The 20,079-nt window shown below is 35.1% G+C and overlaps 1 protein-coding gene, 1 non-coding gene and 2 pseudogenes across 2 annotated transcripts; 1 reads left to right on the plus strand and 3 right to left on the minus strand.

Moving 5' to 3' along the window:
- Window positions 1-252: 252 nt before the first annotated feature.
- LOC147395962 (U6 spliceosomal RNA) lies at window positions 253-349 on the minus strand (annotated as a pseudogene).
- Window positions 350-1,648: 1,299 nt separating this feature from the next.
- LOC147395963 (pentatricopeptide repeat-containing protein At5g66520 pseudogene) lies at window positions 1,649-3,146 on the minus strand (annotated as a pseudogene).
- A 66-nt stretch (window positions 3,147-3,212) lies between these two features.
- Window positions 3,213-3,283, minus strand: TRNAG-CCC (transfer RNA glycine (anticodon CCC)). The gene has a single exon. It is a non-coding gene; the product is annotated as a tRNA-Gly (tRNA).
- A 10,386-nt stretch (window positions 3,284-13,669) lies between these two features.
- Window positions 13,670-14,253, plus strand: LOC147395965 (flowering-promoting factor 1-like protein 1). The gene has a single exon (XM_086451061.1). It carries the CDS (start codon window positions 13,738-13,740, stop codon window positions 14,053-14,055), a length of 318 nt encoding a protein of 105 aa, XP_086307187.1. The 5' UTR covers window positions 13,670-13,737; the 3' UTR covers window positions 14,056-14,253.
- Window positions 14,254-20,079: the final 5,826 nt, after the last annotated feature.

The following is a 20,079-nucleotide window of genomic DNA, read 5'->3' on the forward strand; positions in this document are numbered from 1 at the left end:
AACACAACATGAAAAAAGCCTATATTTGACAGATCAAGTCGTCAATTTTTATTTTTATTTTTTTTGACAGATCGAAACCGTCAAATTAATGGGGGATGGGAGAATTTGATGGCTCCAAGCCGCCGAATTGGAGAACATGAAAAATTTTAAAAGGTCATGAACCATTAAAATTCAATTTCTAAAATTTATGGGCTTTAGTCTGTCAAAATTTTTAATTTTCAAATAGTGCAAAGGAAGAAATCAGGGGTTAAAAAAAAATTGGACTATGTCTCATCCTCGCGCAGGGGTCATGCTAATCTTCCTTGTATTATTTCCATCCACCTTTACGTTGGCGTCAGGTACCACTAACGTCGTCTACATTATACAATAAAAAATTAAATCTAGAGGAAAATATACATGTACATTAGTGAAGGTTGTTTGTGTTGAAAAATCTATTCTAGAGATCATAACATACTCAATTGATTGACTTTTTTTTACTATGAAAATCTTTCTCCTTTTTTTTTTTTTTTTTTGATTGGTAAGCTGGAGTTGGAGAGACCCATCCCTTTTATTAAGATCAACTAGCGAATATAGTTTCAAGTTACATCATTGACAATGATATTTGCTAATTCTTGTGGGATTAAAGCATTATCCTCAATTACATAAAAGCAATCATCCCGAGCTCCATAACAAAATCATTGATTTTTAGAATATTTTTCCAAGCCCACGAAGCATTAGAAAAAGTTTGACAGCTCCATATATCTCCATGTCCGGCATATCTTTTTAACATCCATTCCGCGCAAAAAAAAATTTAGACATCCTCACTTTGTTACATTCTTTAAGGCTTCGAACACCTAAACCCTCATATTCTAATTTTTTCTTTTTTTAAAGACGCTTACAAGAATAGAAAAGGAAGCTAACCAATAGATTTGAAAAGAAGACAGAACCGATTTGATCAAATCTAATCTCCCAACATATGAAAGAAAACGAGATTTCTAACCCTCTAATCTTTTGTAAACTGTCTATCAGGAGTTAACATAACGAATGGGTTTGGCGAGAAGTGAAAGGAGGAAGCACTAAAGAAGTTCACAAGTCTAATTCACAATTATCATCTTGTAGATTTGGTTTTATAATCTCTTTCTTATTATTTTTTTAGTGTTTTCAATATGTTCTGCATTTTTCGCTCTTTAAAAAAAAAAAAAGTTCAATCACTAGAACTATTTTTTCAACAATCACGATTTGAATGATCGGGATCACTTGTCAAATCCCTCCTAGACTACATTTAAATTAAGAGTTCTAATTCAACTAAAACAAATTTTCCCCAAATCAATCATCTTGGTGAATTCTGATTCTGGAATCCAATATTACTTTTATTTTTTTCGGATTATAAAAATGAGATTCACCGAACAAAAAAAATGATGTGTTCGCATTATTCTTTATCCTAACTATAGAAACATTGTCGGGCAAACTACATTCTAATTCTAGATTCTGAAACTAATTTCAAAAAAACATTAGCAAAACGACAGTCTCGTAATTTGAAAACCAATTTTCCCAATCTGTTTCTGACAATCCAAAATCAGAATTTAGAATCAAAATGTAGCAATCGAAACCAAAGCCCCATCCTCCGCAATTAATCAAGAAAATAAAATAAAATAAAAGGAGCACCACGTATCAAAAAAATAAGGTAAATTCTCTTATCCACAATGAGATTCATGGAGCAATAATTCATGAAAATGTTTCTTGGGTTCTTCAAGTTCTAAATAACTATAACCCAAATCCTTCTCAAGTCTCATATTTTTCATCAATCTCCTTACCTTCTCTACATCACTCCACCTTCCCATCTCTGCATACAAATTAGATAACAGAACATAGTACGCGCCATTGTCTGGTTCTAATTCCACAAGCCTCCTTGCCACGAACTCGCTCAATACCAAGTTTCCATGAGTTCTACAACCAGCAAGCAATGCTCCCCACATTACTTTAGTTGGTTCAAAAGGCATACTTTCAATCAATTTGAAGGCCTCCTCAAGATACCCCGCACGGCCTAGGAGATCGATCAAACACCCATAATGCTTAACACCCGGTGCAAATCTGTACTTCCCATCAATCAAGGAATGAAAGATTTTTCGACCCGTTTCTACTAAACCTGCATGGCTACAAGCACATAGGACTCCAATTAAACTCACTTCATCAGCTTTGATCCCTTCTTGTTCCATCCTAAAGAACCAATACACTGCCTCCTCCCCACTCTTTGCAAGGGCAAGCCCTTTGATAAGTGAATTCCATGTAAACACATTCTTCTCACTCATGTTCCGAAAAACACTCAAACCCACTTCACTTCTTCCACATTTTCCATACATATCGATCAAAGAAGTACCTAAGATCACATCCAATTCCCACCCATTCCTTCTTATGAAATCATGTATCCAAATACCCATTTCAAGCGCCCCGGAGCTAGCGCACACGGATAATGCAATCACCATTGTTACAGAGTTTGGCACTACACCCGAAAATTGCATTCGTTCGAAAGTAACCAACGCATCATCAAGATTCCCGACATTCCGATATCCTTCAATTAAGATAGTCCATGATACCACATCTCTTTGTGGCATTTCGTCGAATAGAAGTTGACATGTACCCATGTCACCACATGACGAGTAGAGATTCAAAAGTGAATTTTGGACATAAATATCGTCTAAATGTCCTAATTTGATGATTTGGGTATGAATAGATTGACCTTGTTTGAAATATTTAAGGTCAGAGAGTGACTTGAGAATGAAAGGGAAGGTGTAGTTGTTAGGAGATATGGAGTTTTTGTGCATATGAGTGTATATAGAGAAAGAGGTTTGGGAATGTTGGGTGTGACAAAAGGCTCTAATGAGAGAGTTACAAATGAAGACATGGGGTCTATGGATTTGGTTGAAGAGGAGAAGAGCTGAGTCCAAGAGGCCTAGAGATTGACAGGCATTGATGAAGTTGAAGGTTATGGTGGTATTGGTGTGGAGGTTTAGAAGTAAGATTTGGGCTTGGATTTGGTGAAGTTGAGTGGGAGAAGTGCATGTGTTTATGAGATGCAGGATTTTGTTTCCTATGCTGTTGAATTCTGGAAAGGTCTTCATAGGTTATGTGTTGGAATTTATTATTTTTTTGTCAAAAAAAATAAATTATATAGAGAGGTGTGGCTTGTTCACTTCAGAGCTTTTGTGGAAAAATAAATCGAAAAAGATCAGATTTGCGCATCCGGGGAATCGAACCCCGGTCAGTACCGTGGGAGGGTACTATGATACCACTACACCAGATGCGCTTCTTGGTAAATTTTAGAAAATCTATTTATTTACTGTTTAAATCATCATCATCATTACATAATTGAAGTCTCTACCCCACACTACCCAAAGAAATGATTTTTCAGAGATATCATTTACACATCCGCTTTTATCATTTTCAATTTGCATTCCTTTAGGTTTTCGATTTTCCACTTTTTCAGAACTTTCAACTTGTAGGGTCAGCCATTCTTATAGTATTGGGGATTTTGTATGGGCTCCACTGTATTATCTTCTCTCTTCACCCATTTTTCTTCAAATTATCGTAGTTTATCGTTTATTTAAATTATTTATAAATTTTCTCAAATGAGTTCATTTCTAATTTTATCTTTCAAAATCTTTTCAATCATACATCTCAACATCCTTAATAAATTATATAAATAGAAGCAACTTCGGCAATCTAACAACAAAAGGGGGTCTTCTTAGCATTCTTATAAAATTGTATACAACTCCATTTGATTTCTCAATCACACTCTCAGTCACATAACCTCCTTCTATAGCTCAAAGGTTTTGTCACCAAAGTCGAAAAAAGAAAAAGAAATGAGAGAAATGGACATAAAATGCCATAAGTGAAAAAAAGATAAAATGGTTATCCATGCCCACGGACACCATATTTAATTTCATTGTTTGTCGAGCAATTAAAAAGGGTGTTGTGGCAATATAATCTCTCATTAATAATGGAACGTACACTTTTTTGCATGTACATAATCATAGCTATTATCGACAGATGATGGTATCTATGACAAATTTGGGGGTCCAACTCAAAATTAATTGGTGATGAGTGTAGAGTCCCAAGAGCGTATAAGGAGAGAGACAAGGCAATGAGTGTCTAATGTGAGACTAAACTCAACATGCCCCCACACATGTGGGGACAAACTGGATCGAAGCAGGTGGAGATATGAATTGGGTGACATGGAGGAGAAAAATGTATGCTTTGATACCATGATAAATTTGGTGATCCAACTCAAAATCAATTGGCAATAAATGGAGAGGCTCGAGGGGAGCTTATAAGGTGAGAAACAAGGCAAGGAGTGTCTGATGTGAGACTAAACAATCTACACAAACGAAAATGTACTCATTATTGTCATCTATTACGTTATTCTAAGTATTGGGATAAGTAAAATGAATCTTATATTTCATGTTTCACCTCGATCATGAGCTATATTTGTAATCAAGGCATGTGTCTTCATATTTTCAATCAAAGCCAAATTTTCCCTCTCTTAGGTGGAACTACAAATTAAAACTAAACCTGGTTGATTTATTATATCTATTGGATTTAACTTTTTCCAACATGGGCTTGGATACAACCATTCACTTGTTCTAAAGCCCATAATAAATAATTTCTCAACTTCAAAATGTTAAAAATCACTAAGATATCTATCTGATTTTTTATATAAATGTCCAACAATGTGGGGTGGTTTACCATGGTTTCATTTATGGTTCAGAAATTTACAACAATAGGTGACTTTAAGGAAAATAGATACAAAAAATAATTATTTTTTCCCCATCTTTCCTTAGTATTAACTATCAAAGCCAACTTCAAATTCAACCTCTTCTTGTTTTCTTGCCTTTCTTCAAGAAATCATTGTCTAGTGCTTGGGGCCTTCAGACTAGCTTTATCCATAAGCCGAGTAGGTATTGTTATTGGCCTAAATTAGATCGAGGAATTTGAGCCATTAACTCTGATGGTTCCTTCTCCACGAGTAGAGGAGGGTTGGAGCAATTATTAGAAATAATGAAGGAGAAGTTTTGACAGCTATTGCTGGATGTGAAGTTCCAATATCTGTCATTTCCCATAAGCTTTGGGGCATTTTCCATGGGATTAAGTTAGTAATCTCTAAAGGATGCTCTAAGATTCAAATCCAATCTAATTCCTTACTCACTATCCAAGTCCTGAAGGGTAGGTGGAACCCCCCGTGTAGTGTACTGAATGGTCCTTGCTATAAGGAACTTGCTTGATAGATTCAACGAAGTATCCTTCACCCACTTTTTTAGAGAGGTCAACAGGATTGTTGACATGCTTGCTTCTTATCAGAATAGTTTAGGTTGTACTAAATTAGATTATGAGTTGCTCTTTAGTGACCTTGTCTCTATTGTTTATCAAGATGCCTGTAGTGTCCCGATTCTTCTGTTGTAGCTGGTCTGGGTCTGTCTTAACCCTGCTGACCTTTCAAAAAAAAAAAAGAACCATCTTGGCTCATCGTGGAATTGGGTTTGGATAGTGTTATTAGGCCCATTTATTTATTAATATGGACCAGAGTAGGCCTGTCTCATGTCTAGGACCAGTCAGGGACCTCGGCCTGATAACTTATACCATAATTTTATGTATAATATATTCTAGTGATATTCATACTATTATAATAAGAAAACTTGCACTCCAGACAGCCCATAATTCAGCCTGAAATACTTGCAAGCTGGGTCAGGCTGAACATAGGTGATTTCATTTTCCCTGGCCCAATCATATGATGGGCTGGGCTTAGGCTATGATATAGGCCCAATTACCACCAGATTATTTACTGTCTAGCTCGGCCCATTGACATCCCTAGATGAGCACCAGCTTCAAAAGCCTGATGTAATTTTAGCTTGGGTGGACTATGGGTAAGTGAAATTGAACAAAGAAGCTATAATTTTAGATTAATGATAAATTGACGCAGCCGGTCTGTATCCCGAAGAAAAAGATCTATGGTTCTACGCCCTTGCCACATCAGCCACATATAGACCGCATATGTTTATAAAAAGAATTGATCCTACATTCCAAATGTTAGTCTTTATTCTCTTATAATCAATGTAAATGTTCTCAATCAATCATTTAATCAAAGTTAGGCATAAACTTACAAAAAAAATATATATAAACCATAATTCTTTCCCCTTTACCTTTAACAATATTCCCATAAAACAATTTTTTTCTCCTTTAACTTTAACCAAATTCCTTTTGCTTTGTGTATCTTACATCTCACAATAGAAAACTTGAAAACTATGGACAAAATTATGGTACATTTTAAAACCCAAAGAGGTTAATTTGTTGTATTATTTAGCTGTTGTAATGGAGAATAAGTTCACCAATACAAGAAAAACTGTTTGGCAACAAGATTAAAGTAATCCCTTGTTGTTGTTGAGATGGATCATTGCTTTATAAAAGAGGCAACAAGTATCTTTTATTGATCAAATAACTAGGGGGGATGCTCACATGGGTTGGCATACATGTGTGGATGAGAGTGTCTCTGTTCATGTGGAGCCTAGTTTTCTTTGATTCTCACCTTGATCAAGGATATAAAGTTGATGGTCGGATTGAGGCTAAAACATGTTCCCTGAATAACTTTATCCCAAAAAAAGTTAGAAAACAAAGTTGATCTGATATAGCTTGTCCTTGAACCTCAGGGGCGGAATGTCGGATTTCGAGAATCATTCAGATGGATATGTGTCATGTGATCGTTGCCTAGCAAAAAAAAAAGCGTCATGTGATTCGTAGCCAGCTCGACGGCCACGTAAGCTCCTATGTCACCCTGTACATGGGATTTTATTCTTATTTTTGAGTGAAAGATATCTGGTGATGTTGATGACATAGGATCGAATATAATTTTCGGGGAAAATGGTTTTCTAGGGAAAATTCGATTGGCAAATGTACGTATAATTGCTTGGATAAATTGGCCTAAAAAGATTTCTATGATTGTGAGGAGGGGGTTATATCATTCGAAGAAAAAAAAAAGGGTTTCCAAGAAAAATGATTTGCAATTCTCTAGTTAAAATATTTTTCTAATCTTATGCAAGAAATATTCTCCAACCCAATCCCATATTATGTTTTTCTCTTATGATTACTCTCACCTCCATAGGTGCAAACATTTTAAGAAAATCTGTTTTCTTAAGATCATTTGGACAGAAAAATACTTTTCTTAAGAAAATGTTTTCAATGCAATCACTTATTTCGGAGGGAAGGTATTCTCCCACACAACCACAAGGAAATGATTTTGTCATCCTCGCGATTACCATCACCCCAAAACGAAAATCCAACTCTTTTTTTGATATTTTCTAAGTGTAATCAATTATGGGCACAAAAAAAAAAAATTAAGAAATCCATTTTCTCAAGATCATTTCTAAAAAAAATTAATTTTCCTAAGAAACTATTTTTCCTCAACAATCATCATACATCTTAAAGGGAAAAGTATACCATGACGACCCAATAATTAAGAAAATAATTTTCTCGTCACGGTGCGAAAATTCTAATGTCATTCTCTCACAATTACAACCACCCAAAACTAAAGCTAACCCGAATTTTGACAATTTGCTAGAATGTCAATATTTTAAAAAGAACCCATTTTCTCACGAAACTTAATTTTCTTGAAAAATCATTTTCTTTTCAATCATATACACCAGCAATAGTAGTGTTGAAGAAGATACAAAGAGTAAGCTAGTTCTTGAGTGAGGTCCAGTTAGATTTAGAGGAATTTTAGTGAAGTTGACAAGAGGAGGGGCAGCAAGAGAGATCTTTGTATATATGGAGATGACTTTGAAGACCCTAATCATGTAATGTTAGTGTCAAGGGTCCTATTGGGATGGAGAAAAAGAAGCAGAGGGAGAAAGAAGAGGACCTATGATGTTGGCTACAAAATTAATGGATTCTTTAAAGTAGTACACCATATGTACCAACTTTCATTAACCACTTGTAACATTATAGGACCACTTCTAACTTTATAGGACTTCAGAAATTTTTGGGTCTAGGTGATGTTCCATCTTTACATGTTCAAAATTTTGGATATTTTCCTATTTTCAGTAACAATTTTATGGGGGTAGGGTCAAGTTCTAAGTGTTCTAATTAGTGTGGAGGACAGTAGTAGCTCACAGCTAGATAATAAACTCATAAAAAAAATAAAAATAAAGAGTCAATATTATACATAGAGAGCCTATGTTGCCATAACAATTAATCATATATTACCTCTTAGTGACAGTTAAAGAAATTTTGAGAAATCATCAGAAGTTAACGAAGTCGAAATAATTATGAGGGAATATTAAAATTGAATTAATGTTGGAGTGACCTCAGCAGGGCACATCTTGACGTGGTGGCGAGCACATGCCCATTGATGTGTTTTCTCCGAGATACAAATAAAACACATCTACAGACATGCATGCACATGTGCCACCATGTCAAGGTGTCTCCCGCTGAGGTCACTTTAGCACGACTCATTAAAATTTTATATCTCGTGACTCATATATTAAATAAAAAATTAAAATATATAAACCATAACGTTGTTCAAACCAAACTTTACAAATTAATTAAGCTTAAATATGTTGTTGAAAGAGTTGCAAATTAATAACTAGTTTAAAGAAATAATAATAATAAGTCAGACTTTGAAAGTGTACAAATAAGAGAAAGGATCCTAAAACTGAAAGAACAATAAGAGGAGGAAGAGGAGAATAGTTGCAATGGCAATCCAACAACAACTATATTTCAATTTTTTACTCGATCACTTTCTTACTCTCAGAACATCTCTCTTTAGAGATCGAAGAGCCTTTCTCACCTGATTAGATATTCGATTAGAAGCGGTTCTTCGAAAGAAAAAAAACCAAGAATAAGAATAAGAATAAAAACAAATGAAAAGGAGTTACAATCTATATAATAAAACACAACAGTGGAGACCACTTGTTAAAAGCATATATGATTTTGTGTGCGCCTCACATCAACAATGTGAGAATCAATGTACTCCAACACGACTCTTCAATAATACTTTTCTAATATTACTATATTTCCTCTTTTACCATTTTAATCCTAAATGAGACCCACTCCTTTGTCCCTTTTTCTAATAATACCCTTCCAAATTTATTGTTTTTCCTCCTTCACCCCCTAAACTCTCCAAGAGGATGCTTATGGTACGGCACGGATGAACTCCAATTACTAAATAAAATAGAATGCCCTTACGTCACAAACCTAGCCTTTCACTCGTGGCACTGGAACTAATCCCCGTGATCTAGCTCAAGTTAGTCTTTACTACACAAGATACTTTTCGATGAAAATTTGACCTAATTGGATAATCGACACCATCAGATCTACCACATTTATTTGAGTGGTTAAAGATGCAACCATTGTCCAAAAATGAATCCTAAGATCTTATGGTTAGGGTCTTATCATGATCAAGAACAGCTGTGCATCATCTATATGGATACATATGCCATACAGCAAATTAATTTCATGTCTTTCCAAAAATGGGCTTTACTTTCCATTCAAATTACAGGAGTACCTAAAGTCAAAGTACTTTGAGGGAGTGGGGGCCAGATGAGTTCAAAATTATAAGGCAAAGAGGATATGAATATTGGTCAACAGTTAGGCAAGTTTGGAAAACCTCACATTGTGTTTGTTTGTTCTTATTATAAATAAAAAAAAAGAAAACGGGGAAGAACCAGAATCGCTTTAATTGGTCCCACCACAAACAACCCCCAAAGAAGCCTAAAATGTCCATTTTTTTTTGGCCCTTTTTTCTTTGAGAGAAGAAAACGATTGAGCTTTACTAACACGCATCATAGCTTTCTACTTAGGAAAAGCAACATAGAAAATATCTATTGCGTGCAAGCTCAAATCATGCCACGTGGCACGCAGTATCAAGACCTACTCTTTGACAGGGCCCACACTCTGTCACTTATTAATTAGTCAAAACTAATATAGTCCGCAGATCTATTGGATTAGATTATCCACTTGAATAATTTGTGATTATTGCACCTCTATACTACTAAATATAAATGGGTCGATCAGCCCATCATAGCTAAATAACTGATCGGGTTGATCCTAAGGTTGTCAATTGATCGGATCATACCCTAAATCCAATTGATAGCAATGGGTCTAGATCAAGGATTTGGATTTTGACAAGGACCCAATCTCGACATGAATCCAATTTGATAACATATCAGATAAATTTTAGATCAACATCTCCCCATTTTATAATTCTGTTGCAACATATAAATGATAGATCTTATGTTATATGTGTACTAGAGTTCCTATCCTCTTGGGATTAAGGGGGTAAAAATGAAAAAATAAATAAAATCAAGGGGGTGCTAGTAAAAAAAAATTGAACTTTAATAGTAAAAGATGAAAAAATAATAAAATAAATTAAAAATAAGGTAAAGTAAAGAAATATAATAAAATTAAATGAGGTGAAAGGTAAAGATAATAAAGTAATCCCCACAAAATTGTAATTTGAGGGGATGTTTGCCCCCACACAAAATTATAATGAATGAGACGTTTATCCCCACACAACTGAAGTAAATTAGGCCTAGCAGTTGTGTTTTATTATATGTATATATATATATGGGAAATGTTCAGCACCCTAAGTTTTACCACACACTTTAACAAACGTTTTTTGTCCTACATGGGTTAGAAGTTTTGGAATTGGCTGATTTTTGGTGAGGATGATCTCTATGATTAGAACATCATCCTCCCCAAAAATCAGCCCATTCCGGAATGTTTAGCCCCATGTTTACACGTTGAAAAATCGTGGACCGTCCATTTTTTGTAAATCATTTTTTATGGGGTTAGAAGTTTTGGAATGAGTTGATTTTTGGTGAGGATGATCTCCTCACCATAGAGATCATCCTCACCAAAAATCAGCCCATTCCAAAACTTCTAACCCATGTAAGACAAAACACGTTTGTTAAAGTGTGTGGTAAAGCTTAGGGTGCTGAACGGGACCCTATATATATATATATATATATATATATATATATATATATATATATATATATGGTCCCGTTCAGCAGCAAACATTTTGGTAAAACATTTTTCAAAACATAGGTTAGGGATTTTGGAATTGGCTGATTTTTTGTAAGGATGATTTCTACGGTGAAGAGATCATCCTCACCAAAAATCAGCCCATTCCAAAACTTCTAGCCCCAGTTTACAAGTTGAAAAATCGTGGACCATCCATTTTTTGTAAACCATTTTTGATGGGGTTAGAAGTTTTGGAATGGGCTGATTTTTGGTGATGATGATCTCTTCACCGTAGAGATCATCCTCACCAAAAATCAGCCCATTCCAAAACCTCTAACCCATGTTTTGAAAAATGTTTTTTATTGCTGAACATTTCCAATATATATATAGGGGGGCGTTCAATGGCCAACTTTTTAGCAAACTTTTTGGCAAAACATTTTTCAAAACATGAGTTAGAGGTTTGGAATGGGCTGATTTTTGGTGAGGATGATCTCTACGGTGAGGAGATCATCATCACCAAAAATCAGCCCATTCCAAAACTTCTAACCCCATCAAAAACAGTTTACAAAAAAAGGACGATCCACGATTTTTCAGCTGGTAAACATAGGTTAGAAGTTTTGGAATGGGCTGATTTTTAGTGAGAATGATCTACTCACCGTAAAGATCATCCTCACCAAAAATCAGCCCATTCTAAAACCTCTAACCCATGTTTTGAAAAATGTTTTGCCAAAAAATTTGCTAAAAAGTTTGCCCTTGAACGCTACCCTATATATATATATATATATATAGGGGGGCGTTCAATGGCCAACTTTTTAGCAAACTTTTTGGCAAAACATTTTTCAAAACATGAGTTAGAGGTTTTGGAATGGGCTGATTTTTGGTGAGGATGATCTCTACGGTGAGGAGATCATCATCACCAAAAATTAGCCCATTCCAAAACTTCTAACCCCATCAAAAACAGTTTACAAAAAATGGACGGTCCACGATTTTTCAACTGGTAAACACGGGTTAGAAGTTTTGTAATGGGCTGATTTTTGGTGAGGATGATCTACTCACCGTAGAGATCATCCTCACCAAAAATCAGCCCATTCCAAAACTTCTAACTCATGTTTTGAAAAATGTTTTGCCAAAAAGTTTGCTAAAAAGTTTGCCATTGAACGCTACCCATATAGGGGGGCGTTCAATGGCCAACTTTTTAGCAAACTTTTTGGCAAAACATTTTTCAAAACATGAGTTAGAGGTTTTGGAATGGGCTGATTTTTGGTGAGGATGATCTCTACGGTGAGGAGATCATCATCACCAAAAATCAGCCCATTCCAAAACTTCTAACCCCATCAAAAACAGTTTACAAAAAATGGACGGTCCACGATTTTTCAACTGGTAAACACGGGTTAGAAGTTTTGTAATGGGCTGATTTTTGGTGAGGATGATCTACTCACCGTAGAGATCATCCTCACAAAAATCAGCCCATTCCAAAACTTCTAACTCATGTTTTGAAAAATGTTTTGCCAAAAAGTTTGCCATTGAACGCTACCCATATATATATATATATATATATATATATATATATAATCCATTTGAATTGGATTAGGATCGATCCAAGAGCATGGATTTCTCTAATGAGTCGGGATATTCTAACTCCCCTCAGACACACACCCCATGATGTGGTACAAACTAGAACCATTGATTTTTTTCCTCGAGATACACCATTGTACACCCCCATAAATATGTGCAGTTTTGTATCTCGAGGAAAAGAATCCATTATTCTAACACATGCCACGTCAAGGAGTATGCGTCGGAGGGGGGAGCGGCAGAAAATTATTGTACTTTTCTAATTGGAATAAATCAAATGTATCATGCCAGTTAAACTCTAGAGTTAAAATGGCATATCTGGTTAGTTTCGGGTCTAATAAATATCTAATCAATTCAGTGCCAATTTGGTATGAATCTGATCCATTAACAGCTCGAGAAGATCCAATCCCCATAATATGGTGATCAGACGGCCACAATTTGTCCAGACAAAGAAGATCATAGTTTTAAAACTCCTAGACTACTTGATTCCAATGTCAATTCGAGTTGAGTCACCTCACAAGTCGCCTTAGTCATCAAAGATACATATTAAATATTATTTTTTGAATATTGTAAAACTAAGATTTATTTTTATTATATTTTCCTCAAAAAAATAATAATTAATACAACCGAAAGGCCCATTCCATTTCAACTCGAGTTACTTAAAACAAGTCAAGCGTTGAATCGACTCGAAATTCAATTAAGTCACTCAGATGATTTTAAAAGTAAGATAATCCATAGTCAACTTTTATACAAAAGTTACAATATATATAAGTGTAATATATATATATATATATATATATATATATTTCTAGAAATTCTGAACCTTCATCTATTTTCTAGAAAAAAGATTCCTCTTGTGGGGCAAAGATGGCAAAAAAATAAAAAATAAAAAAAAGAGGGATTCTTCTCAATCCAATCCCTCCCACAAGGATGTTATGTGTGCCCCAAACCCGACCCAAACAAAATCCTTGTATCCTTATAGACACCCTACATGGGCCCCACATGAGGTAACGAAAGCCCAACACTCGGCCCAAACGTGTTTTTGTGAGTGCACCCTCCTCCTTAGACCCCATATTGTAGTCCAAACTTTGCCTATATATATCTACATCCATTGAATCACTCCATCATCCTCTTTAACACAAAACAACTACACTCACAGCTTCCATCTTAGCCTCCATGTCTGGTGTTTGGGTGTTCAAGAACGGCGTTGTTCGTCTTGTCGAGAACCCGGGGACCGAAACGTTGGAAGGTCGCCGTAAAGTTTTGGTACATAAGTCTAGTAACGACGTTATAACATCTTATGCTGTCCTGGAACGGAAGCTAACGGCGTTAGGATGGGAGAGGTACTACAATGACCCAGACTTGTATCAATTCCACAAGAGAACATCTATTGATCTCATCTCACTCCCTAAAGATTTCAGCAAGTTTAAATCGGTCCATATGTACGACATCGTTGTTAAGAACCGTAATATTTTCGAAGTTAGGGACATGTAGACCATTTTCTTCTCATCACTATGTGTGTTTCTCTGTCTTAATTTCTTCTTGTTTGGGTCTCTTCTTTGATGGAGAAATAGGTGGAGATTGTGTGTTAGGGAGGGCTTGATGTTATTGCTTTAATTTCTGTCTTTGTTTAGATTAATTCTTCTAGTTAAATTGTTCAGAAATGAAACATGGGTTTTGTGTGTTTGATCATTTTATCTCATTCTACTTAAAATGGGTTTTTGATTTTAGTTATAAAAAGTTCTAGTTTGGAGATGATGTTGGAGTTTTTTGCTGACATGGCAGAACTTCATTGGCTGCATGTTTTGCATGGCTGTTAACGTGAACTAAAAGTGAAGCTGATTTGGTGATGAGATGATACCTAATAAGTAGCTCAAATTATTCCAAACTAAACATGATTTCTGGGGCTGCAGTCCAGAATTCATCTCAAGGTGGCATGGCAATTTTATTTTTATTTTTTTTTTGAGATTAACAGCTTTAAGAACATCTAGTATATAAAAACCACCTGACCAACATGTAAATAAAATGAAAGTTTCTAACCTCAAACGACGTTTGAGGCTCTCCATTAAACGGATAAAGAGGAAAGATACAAACTTCCCAGAGATCACTTCAGTTTTCTAGAGATTAGTGTGTAAGCTCATCTAGATATACATTTTAAGATTCTCTCCCATCTCAATCGTTTTGCTGGAGAGCCTCAAGCCCTCAACTAACGTTTAAGGCTAATGTTTTGCAAATAAAATCCTGAACTACAGAGAAGAATTCTGGAGTACAACTCCAGAAACAGGTTATATTTGTGTGACTCTGTTCTAGGGATACTCTAATGGGAATCCCTAGGGAGAATCTTGCCATATCAGTGGTACGTTTGACGCTTAGAATCAAACGTGGGGTGAGTAAAAAATTTTCCAAAAATAAGGTGGTTCGATTTGAAGGAAAAGATATTGTTGGGCCTAAAGGGCAGAAAGTGAAGAGTCCAAATCACGTGAAGCCCTCCACCAAATTAGCATACCATTTGACAGGTGTCGAAATTCTAGTGGACAGATCTATTATTCTATTTTAGTTCCGATTTCTATGGCGAGGGTGAAGTCTCGCAGTCTTCACGGACAATGCTCGAAAAAGCAGGCCTGCCTCATTCATGACGTAAACGTATCATAGTCTTCACATGTATTTTGTACTCCGGTAGTAACATTATATAATACAACCTCATTGTTAGCTCTAGGAAAGAAAAAAAAATTGTACCCAAAAAACTAAATTATGTAATTAATCTTTAAGTTTTTATTATTTATTTATTTTATTTTTTTCAAAAAGTTTGATTTTGATTACATTTATGTATCTAAATCTGATTAATCTTAAAGGTTCAGACCTCAAAATGGAAAATTTGAATCAAATCCCATAGGAAAATGCTGAAATGACAAAAAGAATTTACTTCGATTCTTACAAGTTTGACGTGGGATGTGCACATAATCATAGATGGGTTTTCTCATGATACGAGTAAAAATCATTTATGATTATGTATGCATGTCCACATCAGAATTGCGAGAATCATAGTAAATCTTGTCACCTCAGCACAACTCAATCCCATATCATGCACTTTTATGGGTTAGAGGTAGGTATATAGCTAGATAGGAATAAGATCCATTTTGGATTATTCTAGATAACCGTTGGGTTGTGGATCGGATCAAATTCGAATTCATACATCTGCATGAGATGGGTATATCATGCCCAATGGGATCATTTTGGTACGTCTCAGCTGGACAATAGCACTAGACACATTAGCTTTCAAAAGATGTGAAAAAGCACTCCTCCCCATTATTTTACACGTGTCAGAAGATGTTTGTCCCACTTGCATGGATGTGTAAGACTTGAGGTTTGGTCAAGTAATCAATGGTGATGATGATATGAAATGTCCCAGGTAATATGATAGAGGTTTACAACATATAATCAGTTATATTTTCACATGTGCCAATAACACGTATGGACAAAGCATGTGGATAAGAGAAGCCTTATCAACACGTGTAAAAAATGATTGAAGAGATGATGCATGAAAGCTAGGGTTAGGGTTGTCAATCTTCTTCTTCCTCTTCTTCTTCATCTTCATCTTCTTGTTCGTGGCAGTGATATCTGAGCCCATTCCCTTCATGAATGAATGAATGAATAATGGGTAGTGGGCAACCCTTACTTACAAATGGAAGATGTTTGTTTGTAAAGGATCCATTGGAGAAGACAAATTACATGATCCCATCTTATCCACAAAGGATGGGGAAGAAAAAGAGATCCCTTTTTGGCCTTTTATGAGTTTGATTTTGATGGATATGTGCATTTGCTCATTGGTCTTGTCATTTAGTACACTTGTACATTAGGGTTGGTTCAAATCTTGCTGTCCCCATCTCATCTCATTTTTTATGCATTTTTCTTTCATTCTGATTATATACCCATGGGACTGACTACTTGCATATATATCACAAGTTGCCCATTGCCACCCAATCTTTAAATAATTAAAAAAGAAAAAAATTTAATTTCTTGTGTCAACTGTGCTAGTTGTGACTCCCAACGGTTTGATTTGGAGGTAAAACCAATAAGGGTTTGGTTCTTTTGATTGTCTGTTTGAAATTGGGTGATTTTCTGACTGATGTTATTGCACATCGAGAGACTTCCATTAGGTTGGGGTGTGCAACCATAAGAACTAATCTCATACGATATATATATATATATACTAATTATATCTCACTGAAGATCGGGGAGTCTTTACGATTTTCTTCAACTTACTTTATCCATCGCTCTTACTCTCTATTTGGTGTTGCTATTAATCACAATCATAAGTATTTTTTTCTCGATGTTGCAATGCTATGTATGGAGTGCAATCGATAGAAGATGACGATAATGATGAAAAAATAGAAGATGATGATGATGATGATAGTAAAGGGCAATTTCTTTTTGGGAGTGATGAAGAAATCCAAAAAAAAAAAAAAAGTGGTAAAAAACCCAGCAAATCACAAACTTTGGTTGATCAAGAACCAAAGTATTTTTTTTTTCCTTTTGGAGTGTAATCTTACGTCTACAATGCAATTGAGTTTAGGTGATTTGGGGAACAGAACCTTTGTAGCCCATCTTTCTTGTAGTGCTCCCTCTACAGGAGAGAGAGGCTCATTTAAAAAAATAATAATAATAACAACACAAGCCTCTACGAGTTCATGGCTTAGATTTGATTTTAAAAAATAAAAATGAATTTTTTTTTCAACCAAATCCAAGACTTTTAAACTGGACAGACACTATACTCCCAATTTTGAACCATGGGATTTTACAATCGCGTTAACATGACAATTTTCCAACCGTCCATTTGCACTACATAGGACTAGAAATAAGAAGAAATAGAGGATCCATTCCTAGAGATTTGCAACTAGTCAATTCTTTTTACTATTTATAACAACCGTTATTTTCAATATAAAGTATCAGCAATATGGGTCTTTTAAACCTTTGTGATACCTAATAATTTTAAAAATAAAAAAATAAAAATTTTAAAATGGGTTGTCTAAGAATGTTCTCAAGAACCCATTAACACCTCAATGAGTGTTTATTAATGTATTTAATTGCAGAAAACCAATTAAGGAGGTAGCTCTTTCAACTTTGGAACCCATTAACTCACTTGGGGGTATAACCAATATGATATAACTCTATTGTGGAGACAACAAATTTTATCGAACCAATCTGATACAAGTCTACCACCAACTGTGTAGAATGTTCGAGCCAATTGGCTACAAATCCATACCAGCCAATACATACCATTGGCTGTGAAACACATTGGGTATAATTAGTTATTTAATCACTGAGAATGTTAAAATATTAATATTAACCTATTATATTCGCTAGAAACATTAGTGAAACATGAATGTGAGAAGTTGGATAAAATAATGAGGAGATTCTAATGCTCCTTTACTTAATATAATTCACAATTAGGGCATAATAGGGGAAGCAAAGAGGGAGGGATCTTTCTTCATGAAGAGGGGAACAATCAAATTTTTGTTTTATTTGCATGCCTTGTTAGTTTAAAAATGTGCATGTAGAGTTCAAGACTTGATACTATGGTTCACAAATTTTGATAGCTAACCAACTTCATGTCACCTTGGTACAACACACGACACAACTATGTATATCGGTGTTAATTTTCATTCGCACATGAATTAATGTATATTTTATTTCAAAATGAGTAGCCAAGTGAGGATCTCTGATTCTCGCCTAAATCGAGTTTTCAATATTTCAAGAATTATTATGGTAATGATGGATAAAGAATATGAGCATGATTAAAAAGAAGAGGGAGAGGAACCAAAGGAAGAGGTATTGAACCTAAATTCATAGGAGATTTTGGTAAAACTATATATGTAATTAACTTTTTTTCCCTTCTAATTGATCCTCAATGTCCTTTTTATTAAATTTTAGAATGATGTAAAATGACAGTAATATCTTCTTTATAACTAGTCTCGTCAAGTTCGAAATTTAGTAACATATATATTACGAATATCTCAACAAAATTATTTAGTTTAACACGTCTTCAGCTCATTTCCTATGAATGACTCAACATTGATACTCTTGGTAATGATAGATATTGGATCCCATGACTTGTGGGATAACCGATAAAAATAAAAATAAAAACCCCTTCTTCCCAATCACCAATCGATACCCTCTATCTTCTCCAAAGTGTGCCGACGCTTATATGGTAACTTGCCCCGTGTCATCTAGGAATAGCTACCTAACACCCAAAGGTACATGAAATACACTCATAAAGCTCATACTCACTTTCTTAAGTTAGGGATCTTTCCTTTTCAGTGAGATGCTTAAAGAGTGTTTTTTCTAAGACCACACTACTACTAATGATGATATTTACCATTAATGGCATTATAAAACTTCTGGCACACTTTAGTTTATTTTAGGCTAAGCATGCTCTCAAATAAGAGTCGAGATCCAGAATGGTGTCTCTTTCCTATACATAAGAAAGGTGTTTACGTGGGACGTTTGGATTGAAGAACATACACATTAGGAGTCCAAGGTGATTTAAACTCCAACTGAAGCATGCCACATAAACACTTTTCTTCTTTTATAGGAACAGGACACCGTATTGGATCCTGAGTCCTCGAAATAAATATATTTGTTAAACATTCTTAAAGAATTAGAATAGCTTTAGTTGGGTGTATATTTGCAATATTTTAAAGTCATTTTTCCACTTAGTGCACTATTGTATCTCTGCGCCCGCCTTAATTTCATGTGAATCAGTCCCTCCATGAAAGTCAGTGCTTTACGTTTACACATTTGCTTCTATATTATATACAAAATACACATATAATAAGCTGGAATGGTTGGCAAGAGACGACTTATAAACTAATTTAATTATAAGTATTATATGATATATTAAGGAAAGTTTAAATGGGGTGAATAAATAAACTGACAAACAAGTAGCTTTCACATTTCTATATGTTTTTTTTGTACGAATTAGACACCAAGTTCTAAACGTTACTTTTGACAACCACCCACAATAGTCCTCAAATGGGCCAAATTGCACAAAGTCTGAGGTGACTTGACTCATTTTAGTTGGGAATTGGAGTTAGAAAAGAAAGTCCAAGATGTTTTCGGATCAGGTCGAACTAGATTTCTTTATAGAGAGGAGTGAGGAGTTAGGGCTGGGGATTGGCCGACAAACTGCCATGGTCGGATTATATGTCATATTTGAGCCGTCCTAAACTGACTTCCTATAATACTGTGCCTAACAATATGCTAACATGGCAATGTGCACAGAACCTTAGATTTTTTTACTCAGAAAGGAAAAATATTATGATTACGTGCACATTGTCATGTGCACGTAATCATAGCACAATATCTTAAGAAGTTTATTTAGGATTTCTTTTCTTCTTCGTTTTTTCTTTTCTTCTCTTCTTTGCACATCTATCTCATCACTCGATAGGGTTGAAATTTGGGTGGGTTAAAGAGTCAACCTAAGCTCAACTCAAATTGTAGAACCCTCAACCCGATCTT

The sequence above is a fragment of the Akebia trifoliata genome, chromosome 8 (assembly GCF_017979445.1).
Source record: "Akebia trifoliata isolate Shusen 1 chromosome 8, ASM1797944v1, whole genome shotgun sequence".
Taxonomy (NCBI): domain Eukaryota; kingdom Viridiplantae; phylum Streptophyta; class Magnoliopsida; order Ranunculales; family Lardizabalaceae; genus Akebia; species Akebia trifoliata.

Bases quoted from the DNA above. Each gene is read 5' to 3' on its own strand.
- LOC147395965 (XM_086451061.1), top strand. From the start codon at position 13,738: ATGTCTGGTGTTTGGGTGTTCAAGAACGGCGTTGTTCGTCTTGTCGAG.